General features: G+C 50.3%; 2 protein-coding genes across 8 annotated transcripts; both read right to left on the bottom strand.

The window, feature by feature from the left end:
* Positions 1 to 2,710: 2,710 nt before the first annotated feature.
* LOC120691528 (tobamovirus multiplication protein 3-like) lies at positions 2,711 to 11,572 on the bottom strand. Of its 7 annotated transcripts, XM_039974608.1 has the most exons (12): positions 11,186 to 11,572; positions 10,805 to 10,895; positions 10,670 to 10,722; positions 10,492 to 10,584; positions 10,337 to 10,408; positions 9,661 to 9,733; positions 9,291 to 9,336; positions 8,869 to 8,932; positions 8,736 to 8,789; positions 4,239 to 4,249; positions 3,283 to 3,349; positions 2,711 to 3,095 (listed from the first exon to the last, which is right to left on the bottom strand). In XM_039974608.1, exons 1-12 carry the CDS (start codon positions 11,315 to 11,317, stop codon positions 3,003 to 3,005), a joined length of 849 nt encoding a protein of 282 aa, XP_039830542.1. In that variant the 5' UTR covers positions 11,318 to 11,572; the 3' UTR covers positions 2,711 to 3,002. The 7 variants fall into 7 exon arrangements, 5 of the variants coding, with proteins under 5 accessions (XP_039830542.1, XP_039830538.1, XP_039830540.1 ...); XR_005682273.1 differs by lacking the exons at positions 3,283 to 3,349; positions 4,239 to 4,249 and adding an exon at positions 3,555 to 3,719 and having other exon boundaries at positions 11,186 to 11,571; XR_005682274.1 differs by lacking the exons at positions 3,283 to 3,349; positions 4,239 to 4,249 and adding an exon at positions 3,618 to 3,719 and having other exon boundaries at positions 11,186 to 11,571.
* Positions 11,573 to 17,383: 5,811 nt separating this feature from the next.
* Positions 17,384 to 19,429, bottom strand: LOC120691846 (heavy metal-associated isoprenylated plant protein 30-like). Its single transcript, XM_039975042.1, has 2 exons — positions 18,831 to 19,429; positions 17,384 to 18,164 (listed from the first exon to the last, which is right to left on the bottom strand). The coding sequence occupies exons 1-2, from the start codon at positions 19,020 to 19,022 to the stop codon at positions 17,772 to 17,774; spliced, it is 585 nt and encodes a 194-aa protein (XP_039830976.1). The 5' UTR covers positions 19,023 to 19,429; the 3' UTR covers positions 17,384 to 17,771.
* Between the last annotated feature and the right edge of the window lie 1,680 nt (positions 19,430 to 21,109).

Here is a 21,109-nt window from a genome sequence, read left to right as displayed (position 1 = left end):
GGGCAGAATATTTGTGTCAGGCAGGCAGGTGGTGCACTGACGATACGTGACAGGAGGACCCAACGGGCACACATGGCATGAGGAGCGTTGAGAAGCTAGGTTCAGAAGGGGCCAATAGCCAGTAGACAGTGCCACACATGGATGAGGGAGTGTTCAGAATTCAGTCATTTTGAGTTAGGGGTTACTCCGTTACTGCCTTCTTTGGTCCTGTACCACACCCTTGGTCCCCAGCTCGTGAGTGTCTTGTCTTCAAAAGAAAGATAAAGATCACAGGTTTGTTCATGCCATGTCTGGGAATTTCCATGTACCAACCACACTTGTTCTTGTGGAATTCAGGTGTTAGAGCTTGCCTTTTTCCAGATGACTAGAGCTTTGATGAGTGCATGTATATATTATGAATCAACAATGGAGTGTTGCTTTTCTGAAAAAAGGCCACAAGAATCCAGGGGACACAGACCACTATCCTGGTTGGCTGTTTGCTGATACTCAAAAGGCATGCCATTTGCAGATGACCAGGCCGGTCATCTCTCCTCTGGAGTTGGGACAGCAAGGATGTATGCAACCACAACTTAGACAAGCATAAACTGTTCCGACAAAGATGCCCAATAATTCCTTGTCGATCGAGAGGCATACATATAGAGAATTGTGACCATTTCTATCTCCAAGCAAGACCGATGGCGCATATGATTAGTGGGTTAGGTCCATGTAATTATGCAATCACGCAATGATATGCTACTCCATGGACACGCACACGACTTTGACCAACAGCAACAGTGTGGCGTCGTCACATGCTGATGCTAATCTACCAGTGTATGTGTAGATCATATATAGCTTAGCTTTGTTGATCGATTAGAGAATGTGTTCGTTGGCGCATCAACCGAACAGGGGAAAGGCATGCACGATCACCTTCCGATTAGCAGTTGACAAGAGAACTAACGGATTAGGTGCAATTATTATTCTGATTAAAACAACAGTACTAGCTGCCACATTAACGTACAAGGCTATGTACATTCTCGTGTGTCGTATGCCTGACCAGCTGGAGGTAGCTTCCTTCATTCAACAGCTAAAAAGAAATCACAAAACAGATGAGCCGGTTGAAATATAATCTACTAGTAGCTTCCAAGAGTTTGCCTGGCTCCTTCAATCAAGGAAGCTAGCTAAAAGAAGATGCATGGATGATAATGCATGAGGCCTGCACCGCCGGCTACGAGAGATAAATAATTCAAGTTTAAGATTGATCAAATTCATCCAATTCATAACAAGTGGAGCAGCAAATTCAGATAAGACGACGCAGACCGTCCGGCCGCCGCGCTACCTCAATTCTTGCAAACGCAAGGTTTCAAATCCGGGAGCGCGCGCAAAGCATTTCTTGAATCTTGATGGTGATGTTCCAACTGCTCCAAGATTGTTTTCCGTGGCTTCATTTGTGCGTGCCTTTGCAGGCTGCCATGCATTCATGTACTGTGTGGAATGATATTTACTAGCTAGGGCTTGTATCCTTTTGTATTTGTTTGTCCATTTGCAATTGAAGCATACCAACACTGGATTTTAGTAACCGTAGTACCGAATAAGCCCGTCCATTTGTCTGTTTCAGTACGTCTAATTTTGCCCGGTTTTTTCCAAGTTTGGTGGAGGGTACAGTACTGAGAACTGTTTGTGTGTGAGCTGAGGATTAATCAACACCATTATTCATCCTCTGATCTACGTTAGACGTGTAGCGAGGTTTGCATCGTCTTCGACCTTTCAAGCACCGTGTCCAGTGTACAGTACGACTGCACGATGTGCCGTGCACTGCTAGCTGCGTTGGTAGATGTAGATCACTTGGGGAAAAAAAAGTGGCATCCGTATCCGTATGCATCAATATTGTTGTTCACGCACAATGCGTTTGGTAGATCAGGATCACTAATCTTTGCTGCTCAAAAGAAAAAAAAAAGAGAGCGGTAATGGATTCCCGGACGGCTGATTCGCCGGGTCTCCATTCCGGCTTCCCCGGGGACCCAAACGTTGCTGTCGAGCCGAGCGCGGCCGCCGCTGCGCCTGCGCGACACAAAAGAGGAGACGTGCTTCCGGCCGGGCCCGTCGTGGTGTGGCAATCATTTCGTCCCCAATTTCTGCCGGCACACCAGCCAGCACTGATACATACGTTTTCTGTTCAGAAAAAGAAATGCAAATGCTTGCCACTCGAATTGTTTCGTGGAGACTATCGTAGCTGGCAGTGGCAACTAAGCACCGCAGGGGTTGACGGGGTGTTCAGAAATTAGAATTCAAGTATGGTATACTCGCCAAACGTAGGTTGGACAAAATAATGGATGCACCACCTGCTAGTCAGAGTGGAAGCCTCTCTGAACAGGCTAGTAGTAGTAGTAGTAGTAGGTAAGATGAGGAGACCGTTCAAATCCTTTCCGTTCCAACCTGTTCTTCTGGTTCCCTGATTTTTTATGCTTGCTGTGATTGGTCGTTGGACAGGTGTGTGCTTTTGTCTGTTTGATTGATATAAACCCAGCTATTCCTTTCAAACACCGTGTGCCAACTTGCATCAATCAGTCTTAAGATGTGCAGGTGGTCCAATATCTTCAGGTCCCATCAGAATTTGAGGATCAGGTTCAGGTCCAACCTCATGAGATTGGGAGACATGAAGCGATTTCCCTTCAGATATAAACGGTTTGGATGTAATCCCAGAATAGCTATCGTTCTTCTGAAGTAGCCAATCTTATCAACACATTTTCTTTTTCCATTGCCAGAAATAATCAGTCCTTGATTGTTCTTAAGTTTACAGATGGAAACCCGTATCGGTGAACCAGTTGTGTTAGTGACATTTGGTATTGCAGTGACAGCGGGAGTTTACAATTTTAACAAGATAATTTGCAATACTCAGGAAAGATTTCTTTGCAACAAAGCTACTAACCTAGAAAAAAGGCACTACAACATATCTCATATTTGCCTTTTTTTTTTCCTTTAACACTTGGGTGGAACTGTTAGAAATGGACCATCGATGTTACTGTCTAATGGATTGGATGGTACTGTGCAATCCCGCGTTTTGGCGGTAGTTTCCTCAAGATGAACAGCACCAGAGACGATGGTACAATTTCAACCAGCTGCAAAGACACAATGAACACAAGCAGTAAAGAATACAGCAAGTGCAATGATTGATCATTAGAGACAAATGATATCACAAAGTTCATACATGCACCAACGAAAGTGAAATCTGAATCTGAAAAGCAATACCAAGTAATCTGAAATAAATTTGCAGATACTAACAGTTCATGTAAGTGAAAAACCTACCAAGTAGTAAAAGAAGTTCACGATTGGATGGTTCAGAACATCAAGATCAGCTCCTTTATCAAACGCACTAAGGCTCCGTTTGGATGTAAACATTGAAAGGCTTGGTATTGAATTGGGCTAAATGCCAAATCTGACTAGCTTTGGCATTGGGTTTAATACCAATGTTTTTGTTTGGATGGAGATGAAATTGGTGGATGGAATTTGACGAGATGAAAAATACCAAATCGTGTTTGGATGCATACACCATCGAATTGAGAATTGGATGCACACACCAGCTAAAAGAGAGAAGCAGACTCGTGACTCCGCCTCCGCCCACCACCGCGCCATCGCCTCACCTCTCCCATTCTTCTCCACGCCAGAGCTGTTGCGCCCTTTCTTGCTCCGCGCTACCCTCGTCTCCTGCTCCGCGCCGTCGAGGAGCCGTGCACGCGGACCAACACTCTTCTTCCCCATCCCCGACGAGGAGCCCCGGCGAGGAGGCGGACGCGTGGGCCTTCAGTTCTCCGTCGGTCCGCCTGGGGAGCCCCTGACGAGGTAAATCTCCGGAGAGGAGGAAGGGGAGGGGCGGCGCGGCTCCCCTGAGAGGAGGAAGGGGAGGGGCGGCGCGGCTACCCAAAGAGAAGGAAGGGGAGAGGGCGGCGGAGGAGGGCCGCAGGAGGGGCAGCACGGCTCGCCGGAGGGGGGCGGGGCGGCTCGCCGGAGAGGGACCTCGGGAGGGACGGCGGAGAGGAAGAGAACGCGACGAAGATGCGGGAGACGACGGAGAAGAACAATGCCAGCGAATACGAAGGGGTCCGGCTCGGTATTGGGGGCAAGTGAGTTCCCGTGCGATGAATACCGCTTGGTATTGGGTTGGAATTCAGAATTGGAATTCCAAACCACCCAAACAGCTGGTATTTAGGGCTAGCAATGCCAATGCCGATTCCAAGCCTGGAATACAGACATCCAAACGCTACCTAAAGCACATCTGTAAGATAGAGACTGTTGGTGTATATGTGAGCCCATGTACAGAGGCCCATCTAGAGACCCATGTATAGGAACTATATTTCCCACCCTTCTAGGGTTTGGAGGAATACATTGAGTCATTTCCTCTAACATGGTATTTAGCCTTCTTCCTCTCCCTCCCTCCATCTAGCAGCCGCCGCCGCCGCCGCCGACACCATGGCCGGCCGCCGGCGCCGCCCCACCCCTCCTCCTTCCCTCCCCTCTCTTCCTTCCCCTCCTCTGCTCTGGATCCGGCGCCGCCCGCCTCCTCTGCGCTGGATCTGGCGCCGCCCGCCTCCGCCTGGGCTGGTGCGGCCGCCAGGCTGCCAGCGCCATGGCCCGCCGCGTCTTGGGCACCCGCCGCCGCTCACCTCGCCCTGGGCGCTGCCCCTGCCGACGCCACCGCCGCGGCCGACGCACGCGCCGCCGCAAGCCTCACGGCCCTAGCCGCCGGGCCCCCTCCTCCCCTGACCGCGGGCACTGCAGGCGCGGGCCCCTGGGGCTTTGCTCCGGCCGCTGCTCCTGTGCCGGGCACCAAGCCCCCTGCTGCTGCCGCCAGGCCGGCCGCCGGCACCTCTGCCGCCGCCGCCGCCTGGTCCTCTCCGAGCGGACGCGCCGCCTACCCTGTCGCCGCCGCATGGAGCTGCTCTGCTGGCGCGGGGGCCGCCGCCGCCTACCCTGCCGCCGCCGCATGGAGCCGCTCTGCAAGCGCGGGGGGAGCCGCCGCCTACCCTGCCGCCGCCACTGGCTCGGATGTGCGGGCGCGGGGACTTCTGGCGCCGCGGGAGCCACGGGCCCGCAGCCGCCGCCCGGGCCGCCTGTGCTCGCGGCCGCCCTGCAGACAACGCCTAGGCCTGGGCACTGCGGACATCGCAGCAAGCCTCGCGGCCCTCGGCGCGGCCGGCCTGGGAGCCGCGGGAGCAGCCGGCCCGGCCCCCGCGGGCGCCCTGCCCCTCGCCGCCGCGGACACGGCCGGCCCGACCCTCGATGGCACGGCTGGCGCGGCGACTGCCGCCGCTGGTGCCCCTCCTCTCTTCGTGGGCGCGGCCCCTGCTCCGCCCTTGGCTGATGCCACGCGTGCCGCAGTCGCCGATGCTCCTCCTCCTCCATGGCCAGCACTCGGCATGCCTCCCGCGGACGCGCCGTTCGCCGCCGCTACCTTCCGCGGGCCGCCGAACGTCGCCCGAGCTGCTCTGGCCGAAGCTGCACTCGCCGCGGCCCTCCGTACCGCCGCCAAGTCCGAGGCCGCGGTGGCTCAGGAGCAGACCCGCACGGCTGCCCTCGCTCTCCTCGCCACCAACTCCGAGGCCGCGGTGGCTGCCCTCGCTTGGGAGCGCGAGCGCTCCGCGGCCGACGCTCTCACTCGTCGGGTCGCCGCGGAGAAGCCCTACTTCCTTGTCCCACCCGTCGTCCCCTTCACTGAGCACGGCGCCGCCAAGACCCACCAGGCTCCGCCCTCTGGATCTGGATCCCGGACCAACCCCCTCCTTGGTGCTCCTCTCACCGGCCAGACCGGGAGTGGGGGAGGCCGCGGGCGGCGTCGTCGGGGCGGACGTGGTGGTGGTGCTGGCAGCGCTACCTCTGGTGGTACTGGTGGAGGCCGTCGGGGCACTCCGACCCCGACTCCGGCTCCCACTCCTGCTCCTGGCCCTGGAGGTACGCCCTGGCCATCCTTCAGCACGCCATGGCCAGGGCGCATCCCGATGTGGCCGTTTCAGGGTCAGGGGGGCCTCGTCCTCAGCCCCAACCGGCGGCCATGCTCGCCGCCGCCGCTCCCCAGCAGCCGACCTGGCCTGGGGGTGGGACCAGGCCGCACTGGCGCAGTCCTTCAGCGCCATGGGGCGGACGCCGCCGCCGGTCAGCACCGAGTGGATCGCCGACTCGGGTGCCTCCTTCCACACCACCCCACATGCCGATATCCTCTCTTCTGTCCGACCCCCACACCCCTCTTGTCCTTCTTCCAGCATGGTTGGTGACGGGTATTGCCTTCCTATCACCACCGTGGGTTCTGCTCCTGTCTCCTTTCGTCTTCCCAATGTCCTTGTTGCTCCTCAGATGGTTCATAACCTTCTTTCCATTCGTCAGTTTACAGCTGACAATTCTTGTTCGATCGAGTTTGATTTTTCTGGCCTCACTGTAAAGGATTCGGCCTCCCGGCGTCCGCTACTTCGGTGTGACAGCACGGGGCCCCTTTACACCCTTCGCCTTCCTTCTTCCGCTGCACCACTCTCGCCTTCTTCTTCGTCGTGGCTGTCTTGGTCTGCCGCTTTTGCCGCGACGCCGTCTTCCACCACCTGGCACCGCCGTCTTGGTCACCCTGACCGCGACGTTTTGGCTCAGCTGAGTCGTAGAACCGATGTTCCTGGTACTAGGGTTCCTGCTGAGCCCCTCTGCCATGCGTGCCAGCTCGGTCGTCATGTTCGGCTCCGTGTTTTTTCTTCTTCTTCGCATGCGACTCTGGCTCTGGAGGCTCCTCCGACGTCTACACCGGAGTCGTCGCCACCGCCGCCTCTGCCGACTCGCTCTCGAGTCGAGCCAGAGGTGTACCACCCGCCAGTCATCCATCGGGATCCTCGGCATATCCATCCCATGGTGACTCGGCGGATGGCGTCTCAGGCCGCGACCCTCTTCGCCACCGAAGGCGAGCCGCGAGTCTCTCCGGTACCCTCCTCTGTCCGCGACGCCCTGGCGGATCCTCACTTGCGTCGCGCGATGGAAGAAGAGTACGCGGCTCTCCTTGCCAACCAGACGTGGGACCTCGTACCGCGTGGTCACCGGCAAGTGGATCTGGACGCATAAGCGTCAGGCTGACGGCACACTAGAGCGCTACAAGGCTCGCTGGGTTCTCCGGGGTTTCACTCAGCAGCCTGATGTGGACTATGATGAGACCTTCAGTCCAGTGGTGAAGCCCGCTACGGTGCGCACGGTCCTCTCGCTTGCGCTCTCTCGCTCCTAGCCTGTGCACCAACTGGATGTGAAGAATGCCTTTCTTCACGGCACTCTGTCAGAGACAGTGTACTGCTCTCAGCTAGCGGGATTTGTGGACTCGAGTCGTCCGGATATGGTCTGCCGGCTCAACAAGTCCCTCTATGGTCTGAAGCAGGCTCCTCGGGCTTGGTACTCTCGGTTCGCCACGTTCTTGCCGACTTTGGGATTCACCGAGGCCAAGACTGACACTTCTCTGTTCATCTACCGCCGTGGAGATGAGACTACCTACCTGCTGCTCTATGTTGATGATATTGCGCTCACAACCTCCAGTCATCTCCTATCTGCAGCAGGAGTTTGCTATGAAGGATCTTGGTCAGCTCCACCACTTCTTGGGCGTTACTGTTGAGACTCGCCCGTCTGACTTGTTCCTTCACCAGCGGCAATATGCACTCGACATTCTGGAGCGGGCTGGGATGACTGATTGCAAGCCATGCTCTACTCCTGTCGATACTCAGGTGAAGCTTTCTGCTGATCTGGGTGATCCCGTGGCTGATCCTACTGCCTACCGGAGCCTTGCCGGTGCCTTGCAATACCTGACCTTCACCCGGCCGAATCTCACCTATGCCGTTCAGCAAGTCTGTCTTCACATGCATGATCCCCGGGAGTCTCACCTAAGCGTCTCCTCCGCTACGTCCGTGGCACTGTTGGCTTCGGCTTGGTTCTTCACCGCTCTCTCACCTCTGAGCTGGTGGTCTACACCGACGCTGACTGGGCTGGCTGCCCGGACACTCGCCGCTCCACTTCCGGCTACGCCGTCTTCCTGGGCGGCAACCTTGTCTCCTGGTCGTCCAAGCGGCAGCCAGTTGTCTCCCGCTCCAGTGCTGAGGCGGAGTACCGGGCTGTCGCTAACGGCGTGGCGGAGGCGTCTTGGCTCCGACAGCTCTTGGTGGAGCTCCACAGCCCGCTCGCCAAGAGCACGCTCGTCTACTGCGACAACATCAGCGCCGTGTACATCTCCACCAACCCCGTCCAGCATCAACGGACGAAGCATGTGGAGATCGACCTACACTTCGTGCACGACAGAGTCGCCATCGTCGATGTTCGGGTACTTCATGTCCCGACTACCTCCCAGTTTGCTGACATCTTTACCAAGGGACTGCCCTCCTCGACCTTCTCGGAGTTTCGCTCCAGCCTCAACGTAGCCGGTGGCTAGTTGTGGCTGTAGGGGGGTATTTTCCCTTTGTACTCCCTTTGTACTCTCTTCTTGTCCAGTCTTGAACACCGCTGCGCCGGTAGTTCAGACTGCGGGGGGTGTTGGCTTTCTTGTTGTCCAGTCTTGAACACCGCTGCGCCGGTAGTTCAGACTGCGGTGGGTGTTGGTGTGTATGTGAGCCCATGTATAGAGGCCCATGTATAAGAACTATATTTCCCACCCTTCTAGGGTTTGGAGGAATACATTGAGTCATTTCCTCTAACAGAGACACTAAGTCAGCATGTTATTTTTTATTTCAAAACCTAAGCGGGCACTGCATAGGATTTACCATTACACATCTGATCAAGAAGCAACCAAAGCATATGGTAGTCACATAACCAACCTACATAAAAAGGTGATAATGTTAAACATACAAGTACGCTAGAAATTTCTAGAGTGCAAGACAACTGGTAGCAAAGTGCCTCATTCAACTTTTTACGCCGACCTTTTGACTCAACAGGGAAACGCTGCAACATCAGGAAGAGCCTACAAAAGATACAATGTTATAAATAGCTTGTCTGATATCAAAATGATCAGCACAACATAACGAAAAACTACAGGCCCATAATTATTTGCATTGCCACAATTTACATAGGCACCTGACGCATTTAGCGTATGGGAAATAGTTCTAACTTTGCAAGCACCTTCATGTAGTAGAAATCAAGGGACAGAACTATACAGAAAATCTCTTGCTTTATACTAGTACGCAAGCTGATTTACTTATTTTCTGTAGCAGCTGTTTAACCATAATGCTTAAGGCCAAAGGAAAATAATATCTAGTTTCTTCGATGGCATAGTTCCCATTTGATAAAGAACCATAACATATCAAGGAATGAGTTGTTACCTCCCTCCGTAGAGAAGGAAACCAAAAGCAGCGAATAAGGATGTAGCTGAAAAGTAGCTCCATGTTAGTAGCATATATAAACAAGCACACAATATAAAATCCTAGACTGCAATATAATTTTCTTCAAATAACTCAATGCACAAGGAACTAAGGTTACAAATGTAGTATCTGGAATTTGCTAATCAGGTATTGTTTCCTTGAAACTTCAAGAATAATTTCATAACTACTGTGCCCAAAATTTATATACTTCATGGTGCCCAAAAACAATGATAACTCATATGGTTTCACAATGCACGGTGTTCATTGCTCTTACAGTGCAAAACATAGTGCTGCAGCCTGCATGGGAGGCCAAAGGAAAAAAGTACATTACCTGCAAAGAACATCTTCGACAAAATGATCACAGCTTGAACTGGTTTCCACCACGTGAGCAACCACAGTACTATCTGAAATTTTACAAGTCAACTCATTCAAGAATATCACAAACGAAATAAGAAGCGTCATAATAATTCCTTGATTTTTAAATACCTATTGAAAAATACTCTAGAAAAGAGTGCCACTTGAGAAGCTATAGCAATATAGCATATCAAGCAATGAACTGAATGTTGTCCAGTAGTATATAAGGTCAATGAACTGAATGCTGTCCAGTAGTATATAAGGTCACCAGGGCATTCATGCAGCAGTGACAAGTAAGAGGAGTCAGTCCTTACACTCATCACTCTTGTTTGGACAGTCCAGTTAAACTATAGCATTTCCTTAATTTACTGTATCAATTTTGTGACAGCTTACAATATAATAGTCCCAAAAATTATAAACGACGAACCCACTGTAAATAAGACATGGACCAGAACTTCCTTGATTACGAACAATCAAGCATAAGGGTTTCATACTCAATTGTTCTCTATTCTGTCAAAGTGTCCCCAAGTGGTCCATGTAATCACTTTACTTTTAATCATCAGCAGACTGAATACTGACACCTTTTATCCTTTGACATACAGAGTCGATATGAGAAAACTTAAAATTTATTATAACCCGAATTTGCAACTTACCTGAATGGTATAGATCACTCCATTGATCGTATAGAAAGCTGGTCGGAGCCCATCAGTCGACATTGCACGTGCCTAGCAAACATCACATCAGCATGGAACATGAGCGCAGAAACAGTCACGGAACAATACCAAAACATGTCGAAGTAAAACCTAACCTGATAGTAGATTTCAGCCCAAAAGAGCACCAACAGAGCATAGGTCGTGAAGAAAGCTAGGCCAGGCAAATCAATAAGCACATGTTGGAATATCTAGAATACAGTATTATTACACGTTACTCCAGTTGTTCCCAACCAAATGAAAGAGGAGAAACATGAATAGCCTCCTTCCACAAACCTCAGGGTGTACAAGTTGCACATTCCGTCGCAGTACAAACACAGTTGACCTCACTGCAAACATAAACACAAGTTCACCATAAATAATGGACCTTATGACTATGGTGTACTGAGTAAAGCACTACCATAAACTCACCGCTGTTTACAATGAAGTTTAGAAAATGAAACACCTTCTGCGTTGTCCACCCAAACTCAGGTACCCTACACTCGATTCTTATCAGTTGGACCTGACAGAATTCATATCAGATGACCTAATGAGATCGATAGCCAACGTCTTAGTTTCCATCAAAGTTGAAATATACATCACGCTAGATGACAATTCGCTAGGTTGAAAACCGAATGTAAAACCTATGCGCTGGATTCAGAGTTCAGAACATTTGAAACTGCTATGCTCAACCGCACGACCCGTCGACCCCTCATCCTCACATTATCTCATGGTTCAAGACTAATTCCGGCCCCAATTGGATGAGCAAGCAGAGCAGGAGGGTAAGATCGAGCGGGGTGGGTTCGGACTTACTAGGGCTACGACTGCAACGACGCCGTAGAGCGCGGCGAGGGCGTGGAAGGTACGGTCCTGCCACACCGGCGAGTTGTTCACATCGTCCCACCAGGCATCCAGGGCCGCCGCCGCCGAGGACGAGGCCGACATGGCCGCGCAAACACCACTACCGTCGACTCCTCGGAATCGGGCGGAGCGGCAGAATTAAATTAAATCAGATCAAATGCTAGGTTAAGCGCACTCATAATGCGAAGCAAACGGAAGCGTGCGAGCGATTGGAAGGCCCGAGCTGGAAGCAATCGAAATCCGTCGATGCGGATTGGTTGGGATCGGGGGTAGAGGGGGGAGGCTTGCCGTGCGGTGAGGAAGGAGACGAGACAGGCCAATCCCCAGCGCTGCCGTGAACCCGGTGTATGGGCTTCCGAGTGTTTGTAGCCGTCCATCAGAAGATCTGTGGATGTGATGTGGCAGGCGGTTCACGATGACTCGGCGTTTCTTTTAACGGGCGGGGTGCTTGGTGCAGCTTGGCATCGCCATAAGGCCGCACTTGTCGTACTCTCGATCTATCCCTAGAAGAAAAATTCTACCTCTATCATCGAAATCTATCTTCTATCATCTTATTATTTGACCAACAAATGGAGCATCTATGTTCGCTCTTATGGTATAGAAATTCCCACGTTAATTAGAGAAAAAAATAAAAATAAAAATTACCCACCACTGCCATTACAAAAAAATTAGACCAAAATACACACGTGCCTAATTAAAAATCATCAACCAATGCCATTATAAAAAAATTAAATATAAAATATCATTTAGCTATGTATTCATTACAAACATATACTATTAATAAAAACTAAAGCTAACAACAATCAATTAAAATAAAACGAAAATAAGAATAATTATATGCATAATATTATTAAAGCTCAACAAATCAAATTGTTATTATAGTTAGATCATATTTAAATTGTTTTAACCAACAGTAAGACATAATTTATGATAATGAACATATTGATATATAGTAAAAAAATACCTTATTATTTGACCAACAAATGGAGCCTCCACGTTCGCTCTCAAGGTATAGAAATTCCCACGTTAATCGGAGAAAAAAATAAAACTAAAAATTACCCACCACTGCCATTACGAAAAAAAATTAGACTAAAATACCCTGTGCCTAATTAAAAATCACCCACCAATGCCATTATGAAAAATTAAATATAAAATATAATTTAGTTATGTATCCGTTACAAACATATACTATTAATAAAAACTAAAGCTAACAACAATCAATCAAAATAAAACGAAATTAAGAATAATTATATGCATAATATTATTAAAGCTCAACAAATCAAATTGTTGTTATAGTTAGATCATATTTGAATTGTTTTAACCAATAGTAAGACATAATTTATGATAATGAATAGATTGATATATGGTAAAAAAAATAGTATAGTCTTTAAGTAAGAATACAATGACATACAAATTTTTGAATTTTCAATGCTAGCCGCGTAAATGCGGGGCTATACGCCTAATTATCTTATTATTTGGCCAACAAATGGAGTCTTCACGTTCGCTCTTAAGGTCTAGAAATTTCTCTCAAGACCTAGAAATTCCCACATTAATCGGAGGAAAATAGAAAAATAAAAATTATCCACCATTGCCATTATGATAAAATTAACCTAAAATACCCTGTGCCTAATTAAAAATCACCCACCAATACCATTATGAAAAATTAAATATAAAATATCATTTAGCTATGTATCAGTTACAAATATATACTATTAATAAAAACTAAAGCTAACAATAATCAATCAAAATAAAATGGAAATAAAAATAATTATATCCATAATATTATTAAAGCTCAACAATTCAAATTGTTATTATAGGTAGACCATATTTGAATTGTTTTAACCAACAATAAGACATAATTTACGATAATTAAAAGGGTGATGTATGGTAAAATAATAGTATAATTTTTAAGTAAGGATATAATGATATGTATTTTTTTGAATTTTCAATATTAACCGCGCAAATGCGCGGGCTATACGCCTAGTTCTCTTATCAATATTACTTTCTCCTGCACCTATCCATCCTCTATGGACCAATCGGTTGTCTGTACATGTGCCCGGCCAGGCTTCGTGGATGCAGGTGCAGGGCTGTTTGGTTGCCTGTACCGGCTCTAGAGCCTGGTCCAGCGGATGCAAAAGTGTGGGTAGAGCCAGGCTCTCCAGGAACGCAGGCAGCGGCCGTTTCCGGCGAGCCTGGCTTGCATGTGCACTGATTTGCACTGTTAATAATATAATTAGTATATAATTAGTATGTATTAACTGTTATTAATATATATTAAAGAATATTAAGCTATAATAAAATGAATTATAGACTATTGGAGTATAATTTTGCAAAATAAGTTCCAAGGCTTCTCGTCAGGGAAGAGAATCAATCACGCTCTATATCTCTCTTCTATACCAACTACCAATCTGTCATATATTTTTATCCCTTTTTAACCCGGCCCATTCCCGTCCCTCCCACTCCCCCCCCCACCTCGAGCGCGTCGACCAGCCCCTACCTCCCTCCCTCTATTGCTAGCCGGCGAGTGTCGTGGCGAGGTGGAGGCGGCCAGCAAGCGCAGCGGTAGAGGCCATGGCGTGGCGGCGGAGGCCACCGATGTCCTCGTCCCTGATCCTCCCTCACGCTCCGACATCAGGCACCTCAAACTCTCAGTCCGACACCCCTTCTTCCTCTGAAAGTGATCGGGTGCTCTAGCCTAAGAGGGGGAGGGGGTGAATTAGGCACTAATAAAAACTTAGACCTATGGCTCCAACTAGTTTGCACAAAACTTAAACTAAAACATGCTATCAATATGTGCAACTAGGTTGTTCTAGTGTAAAACCCCTATCCCAAAAGAGTTTAGCAACCTATAGCCTTTCCTACCAAGAAACTATTCTATGAAAGTAAAGCATACAAATTACTAGAAAGAAATGCGGAAGCTTAAAGAGCGGGATAGGAGATAGCAAACTCTTGACGCGGGTGTTTATCCCGTGGTTCGGTTAGCCACAAAGGCACACCTACATCCACGTTGTTGTAGCACTCACTAAGAGTATTGCTACTTGGCCACCAAGTCTCTTCCGTGAACACAATCACGGTCACCTTGGCCCCGGGTTCCACTAAGGAGCTTCTCCACAAAGGATGGGGGTCTCCACGTCCCCCGCACAAAGGTGTCGTCGCCGCTCCACACCAAGTCGGAGGGTCGATGACGTTGCCGGCGAGCTTCACGCTCCAAGGTGCCGGCGCACCAAGCTCTTGTTTTGGTTCGCTAAAGAACCACAACACAAAGGCTTAAGGCCTTGCAATCTCACTCACTAAGAGCTAATCCTTTACACAACACTCTCAAAGTGTGCTAAGGGCTAAGGATATGATCTTGATGCTTTTGTATGGCTTGGAGATGTTCTTGGGTGTGTGTGGGATGTCCAGCAACTCCAGCAATCTTCAAATGGCCGGGGTGAGGCGTATATATAGGCCACCAAGTCTTGTAGCCGTTGCTCCAACGGTTAGCTGAAAATCTGCGTACCACCGGAAGAACCGATGCCTCTTGGCGGCTAGCGTCGGTTCATCCGGTCACTCATAACACGAAGTAGCCGTTGGACTCCTGTCGGCTGACGCAGAGACCACCGGTTGAACCGATGCTTTGCACCGATGCCTCACCGGTTCAACCGGTGCTGAAGGAATCTTCGCCTGGACGCTGACGTCATTACACCGGTGGTATGCACCGATGCACCGTCGGTTAAACCGGTGCTGAAGAAACTTCTTCTGGGCGCTTGACATCGTCTCTGGTACAAAGGACTGCCGATGCACCGATGCCCTTTCTTGGACCGTCGGTTCATCCGGTGCCTAAAGGCTGACTTGGCTTCGATTCCATCCTGCACCAAACATCATGGCGTCGGTTCTTCCGATTACCACCGGATGCTCCGATGCCCATGGCGTCGGATCTTCCGGTGCTCCTGATCTGAAGAGCCTTCGGGCCTTGCTACGCCTATTTTCTCTTTCTCTTTGTCATCACTTGAACCTAAAAGTCTGAGAATGATCATCTTAACAATCATATTAGTCCAAGTGTTGTGTTGTCATTCGATCACCAAAATCACTCGAAATGGCATAAATGGTGCCATGTTCGTTACATCCTCCCTCTTCGGTGCCTCTCCTCCATCCTGTTAGAGTCCGGAGGAAGAAGGAGGAAGCCGGAGTGTAATCGAAGAAGAACCGAGAAGAGCAGAGCAGGGAAACATAGGTAGACGAAGGAGACAGGGGAAATGTTCTATTTGTGCTATCAGATGATCCACAGTATTACATACGAGTCCCCTTTTATACCGGCAACAGGCCAACCGGCTAGCCGAGTGGAAACGCCTTCAGGCGGTGATAATGGCCCAAGGCCCAGACAGAGTAACGACCGAAACCCAATACACTTCCTTGGCGCTCAGCTACTGATGCTGATCTATGGTGCTATGACACATCCTCCCTTGGGCTATGGTGGCAGCCCGCGCCGCCTTGCTCCCTCCGTCGCACTTCCCTCTTGTACAAACTGGCGGCGGCTGCAGCCATGACGGGTCCATGGAGTGAGCGCTGCGCCGAGAGAGGGAGCTGCAGCGGCCCTCTGCAGACGAGGGTGGGCGGCTCTCCTCCCTCACGGCTGCCTCGCTTCGCCACCACGCCCTACTCCATCCTCCTTCCTCACAGCCCTGCTCCGTCCTCCTCCTCCTCGCGCCCCCGCACCGGGCGGTTGGGAGGCACGCGAACCCCGCACCTCCATGGCGTGTAGTGGACTTCCGCTGTCTCCACCAAATGTGGCGTTTGGAAGCCCGTCCACTATGTAGGGTTTTTTCCGCTATCCTCATCCTGCAGGATAGGATAGCGGATGCCGATGCGAGCAACCTTATGCTATGGTGTAGTACTCTGTCTGGAACTCTGGATTGTCCACAAGACGAAGCCAGATACCGAGTAGACATAGGCCACCTTTTGGCCTGAGATGGAATCGAATTTTTTGGGCGGGTTAGACTTGTTTCGTGTTGTCAGTGCAATTTTGAATTGTGGATCATACTTGGTTAGATTAGTTTGGAGCTTATGATTTAGATTTAAATTGACATAAAAGGTTTGATAGGAATCAAACACGAATTCTCACCGTGTTGGTGTGACTGAACTATCAATCCAGTGGCTGCACTGTGGCGCAGTTTATTCCAGACTCCAAGAACCTTAGCCTTTCCCAGTTCCAAGGCTTTTCGCACCAGGGTTTTATTTCCCAACCGGTTTCCGGTAACCGCCGGGCTCCGGTTCCGGTTTACCGGACCGGTTTGACCGGTTACCGGTGGAAACCGGTTGAATTCAAATCCAAATTCAAATAAATTCAAATTTTCCCGTGCAACCGGTTCCGACCGGTTTACCGGCCGGTTTGACCGGTTTACCGGCCGGTTTTACCGGTTTACCGGTCGGTTTGACCGGTTTGAAATTCAAAAGCTCCCGTGCAACCGGTTTACCGGCCGGTTTGACCGGTTTACCGGCCGGTTTGACCGGTTTGATCGGTGGGCCTTCATGGGCCGGTCCATTTTTTTTCTTTTTCTTTTTTGATTTAACTTTAAATTCCCACAAACTATACTAAATGAATGAATTTTTGAGAAAATTTGACACCATTAGATTCATCACACCTTGAAGTATTTTTAGGAATTTTTTGGGAATTTTTCATTTTTTGAATTCAAATTTAAAATTTAAATTTTGGCCGGTTGGGTACCGGCCGGAACCGGAACCGGACCGGACCGGTTTGACCGGTAACCGGTCAAACCGGACCGGTTCCCACCGGTTTGGTTAACCTTGTTTCGCACCACTAGCCACCAATCAGCAGCGTCCTGAGCGTTGCAGGACTGAATATTTAACCGGTGTAGCAGCGGAGCCACGATCGCCGACGACCAAACCTAGCTAGCGCTACTGCGCTAGTAGCTACTGCGACGTCACCCGGCAGCTCTGAGCGGTCTCTCTTTCCCCGCGCGCGCGAAAATGGAGCAAGGAGCCAGGAGCACGCTACTAGCTAGCTAGTAGAAAAAGGCGCGCGCCTTTCGCTGTAGCTGCTGCGGGTAGCGAGCTAGACAGCTAGTAGATGCTTTGGCGTCCCATTGGCTTGTCTGAACAATCGGGGAGCGGAAAGAAGAGAGAGCGTGGTCGCGCCATGCGCAGTTCGTGTAACCCGGAAAGGGGAACCGCTACTCATTCCATATTGCAACTTGCGTCCGTCTCCATCATCAACATCATCCATTTGTTACCGCACGCGCAAGCTGATGAACACACATACAAACACTGCTTGCGACTTGACCTTCTTGCTAGTACATACTAGAGAGGCGCCCAACAACACTAGAGCAAGAAGACACACAATGATCACACACTGGCCGGTCTCCCAGCAACTCGTCACGGTGATCGAGTCGTGGTGGTCTCCACGCACATCAATTCTACGCCATTTGGCCATTGCCAATTTGGCGTGGATCATCGGAACATGCATGCATCTTGATCGTCGATCGCCATGGATCTCTCGTTTGCTTCTGATGATTATTACTGCTGCTGCTGCTGCTGCGCGCTACATGACGGAGCATGCGTTGACGTCGTCGTCGTTGAACATGTTGCTGACGGGGTCGGCGCCGCGGTGGGGCTCCGGGAGGTGGCCGTGCTTGTCGCCGTTGTAGCCGTGGCGGTAGTAGTTGTAGGTGCGGCGGTAGGAGTCGTCGTCGTGGAAGTAGTTCTTGGCGGAGGTGAAGTGGAGCGGCAGGTCCGGGTTGGGCCAGAACTCGGCCTTCTTCCCCGCGCGGCGGACCTCCTTGAGCACCCGGTGCCGGTCCACGTACCCCGTCACCGTCACCTTCTCCATCTCCACCTCCACCTCCACCGAGTCCACGCCGCGCAGCCGCGTCAGGGCGTGCTTCACCACGCGCTCGCAGCCGGAGCAGCACATCCGGACCTTCAGCTCCACCGTCTGCATGCCGAGGTATGTTGTGAGGTTACTTTACTTCTTCATCATGTTCGATCTTCTTGACTCGAGACAAGGAAATTAAAAACAAAACATACTGCTACTGTAATAATACAGTACTAGTAGTACATTATTTACTGGAACGAAATTTTAACAGCACGCCGAGGTAAACATTTGTGCTAGGCATAGTTTACTGGTTCCGACAGCGGCGCCTGCAGCAGCCGAGGAAAAAGGCTTTTCTTTTCTTATCCTAGGTAGAGCAAGCTCCTCACAAACCTTTTTCCTCTCCCTTTCTGGCCTTCTTTTTAGGACGCATGCACGAGGTCGCTGCTGTTCTGTTCTCAACAGGAGCGTCCGCATGCACGTCTAAACTAAAGGATTGCTCGCCGTCACTGTGCTCCTACCGGTCCGTGACTGCACAAACATGCACAGTACTCCTACTACGGCTACCGCACCTCACGTTGAACGAAAAATATTGGTGGCGGGCAGAGAATAAATCTGAACATGTCACGTCGCAATCGGATGCCAAAGTTGCCGTACTTGCAAACACCCGGGCCTGCCATTTGTTTCACATGCAGGCCCTGACTGACTAACGGAAAGAACTGAGCAAGGAGGGACGAACGCTCAAGGGAAGAAGGAACAGGCTAACAGCAGGGCCAACGGCCGACGCACCTGCAGCGACAGCGGCCTGCTCCGGCCCATCCTGCTCCGGCGCCCGGGCAAGGGGCCCTCCTGGTAACCACCACCGTACAGGGTGTTGGCGCTCGTCGGGTGGCTGCTGTAGTAGTAGGCGCCGGCGCGGTGCCCGCCGGACGGGTAGAAGCAGCACAGAAGGAACGACGACAGCGCGGAGGAGACCGACATGGCCGGCTAGCTCAGCTCACCGGAGGCAGCGACTTATACACAAGCCGCCCACACGCCAAGATGCCGGCTACCCTCTCGGCTGGTTCACCGGGAGCCTTGGCCAGGGAGGTTTGCTAAGCTTGGCTGCTTGGGTTGGGTTTGGGTGGCCCGACCGAGACCTTGCACGCCTTCTTGCGGTTCTAGCTACTGCGGCGGCAAGGGGAAATGCCTGGCTGCTGGGCTTTGCTTGCTCGCTGGGGTCGGACGACGTCTCGCGCTAGCGCTGGAGGGAGGGAGTGCCGGAGTGCCTCTCGCCTCTGGCCTCTGCTGCTGCTTTTATTCGCTCGCCGCCGCTGCCGCGCCCTACCACCCGGTGCGGTTCACTAGTTTATGGTATCTTGGAGCCGAGCACAGAGGATGCTCTGCCTCTGCTCCGTGCCCTTGCCTTTTTCTCCCTCGTATTAATGCTGAATTCTGGGAGACTGGGAGCAAGGGGGGCCCTCGCGCCGGTGAGAGCCAGCGAGCCAGGGGGCACCTGCTGCTGCTGGCGGTCAGCCCGGTAGACATGTTCTGCCACCTCAGCTGTGGATCAGTACTATCACTGCTTAAATTAATCAAGAATTCGAAAGCTTCAAGTTAAGATATAGAGAGATTACCAGCGATGATCTGTTGCAGGCAGATGAGATGAGCTAGCTGCACAATGATGCTCATGCCGAGCTCTTTTTGTGTGCATCATGACGACAGACATGAATGCCAGCCCAGCAGTGAACCAGCGACACCATTTCGTTCTACATGCTCTTGCAATTCAAACGCTCGGCAGAACAATAACAATGGTCAGAATCAAGCATGAGTGAGTGACCAGGATTCTTTTCTTTTTCTCTTTCGAACTAGCGTTCAATTTTTTTTTTTACTTCTGATCGCTCAGTGACGCTGCCTGTGTAGAGTGCATGCAGCATGCAAGGGAGTATTTCAGTGCAATTATCTAAGTGTTCAGTGTCTGATTTCTTCAGAGGAAACAGATTGCTTGCTTAATGACCAACATTAACTCATTAGTCGCGGCAGAAGACAGGCTAAGTGTCTGAAGGAGGAATATATGTCAGGATGCAGGGGAAAGCAGGAAAAGTTTCAGAGAAATTCTGAAAAAAAAAAATCTCCCTCTCCCTCTGCGCCGAGCTGGAACGACCGAACGAGTTCCAAAGCTCATGCCTCTCTCTCTCGATGATGCCTTGTGCTTATTCTGTCCAAGCTTTTGTGCGCACAGCGTGCACTACTATTGCAATGTTCTCCTAACCTAGCCCACACCTGTCAAGAGGAATTATCCTCATCTTGCTCTCCGTGTGCTGACCTGACACTGCGTGCATGTACTAATTCGATAGGGCGTCTGTCGGTTTCTGAATTTCGCACTTGTGCTTATTCCAGCTCTTGGAACCTAGAACAGCATTTATACGACAATAATGCCTCGCACAAGGGTATCTAGCTATCTAGATAGTCTTTTGTTGCATCATAGGGTTGACAGGACGATGGTAAGTTGTCAGATCAAGATTGGTGCAGTACTACTCTGTTAAATCATTTGCCTACATTCAATTCAAAAAAAAAAATCATTTGCCTACACAGGGTGAGCTAGTGCTTAGACCAGGAAATGCGCTACACGTAATCGCCATGAGCCTAGTGACAAGTTGGCATGCATGCGGCGCCGAGAATTAATGCGGCCGCCAAAATTAGACTACTTTCTCTGATCATCAAGCCGTAATCCACTCTTAGTAGTATAGTATGTATATATTTGAATCGCTGTTTCAAGTGATCAGCAATGGTCAGACAGACTGTTAAAGAACAGTGTTTGCAATAGCAAAGGATTATCTGATGATTATAATATATAGGCCCAGCTGCCGATTCTTTCGGCTAGAGACTTGTCCTCATTACGCCCACTAATTACGAAACTTAAATCAAAAGGTGTTCTTTTGACCACTGCCCTTTTGTCTGTCTCGGTCTGATAAGACTTAATAATCAGGGAGCCTGTCTCATGGCTCCTCATTTCATGTTTATTCAGATAGACAGTACTAATATTTACTATTCAGACAACTCAGCCACAGAGCCGCACTTTTTCGGCT

This window comes from Panicum virgatum, chromosome 9N (genome assembly GCF_016808335.1).
Source record: "Panicum virgatum strain AP13 chromosome 9N, P.virgatum_v5, whole genome shotgun sequence".
Taxonomy (NCBI): domain Eukaryota; kingdom Viridiplantae; phylum Streptophyta; class Magnoliopsida; order Poales; family Poaceae; genus Panicum; species Panicum virgatum.
Note: the sequence above shows the minus strand (reverse complement) of the source record. Positions and strands in the feature narration are given on the sequence as shown.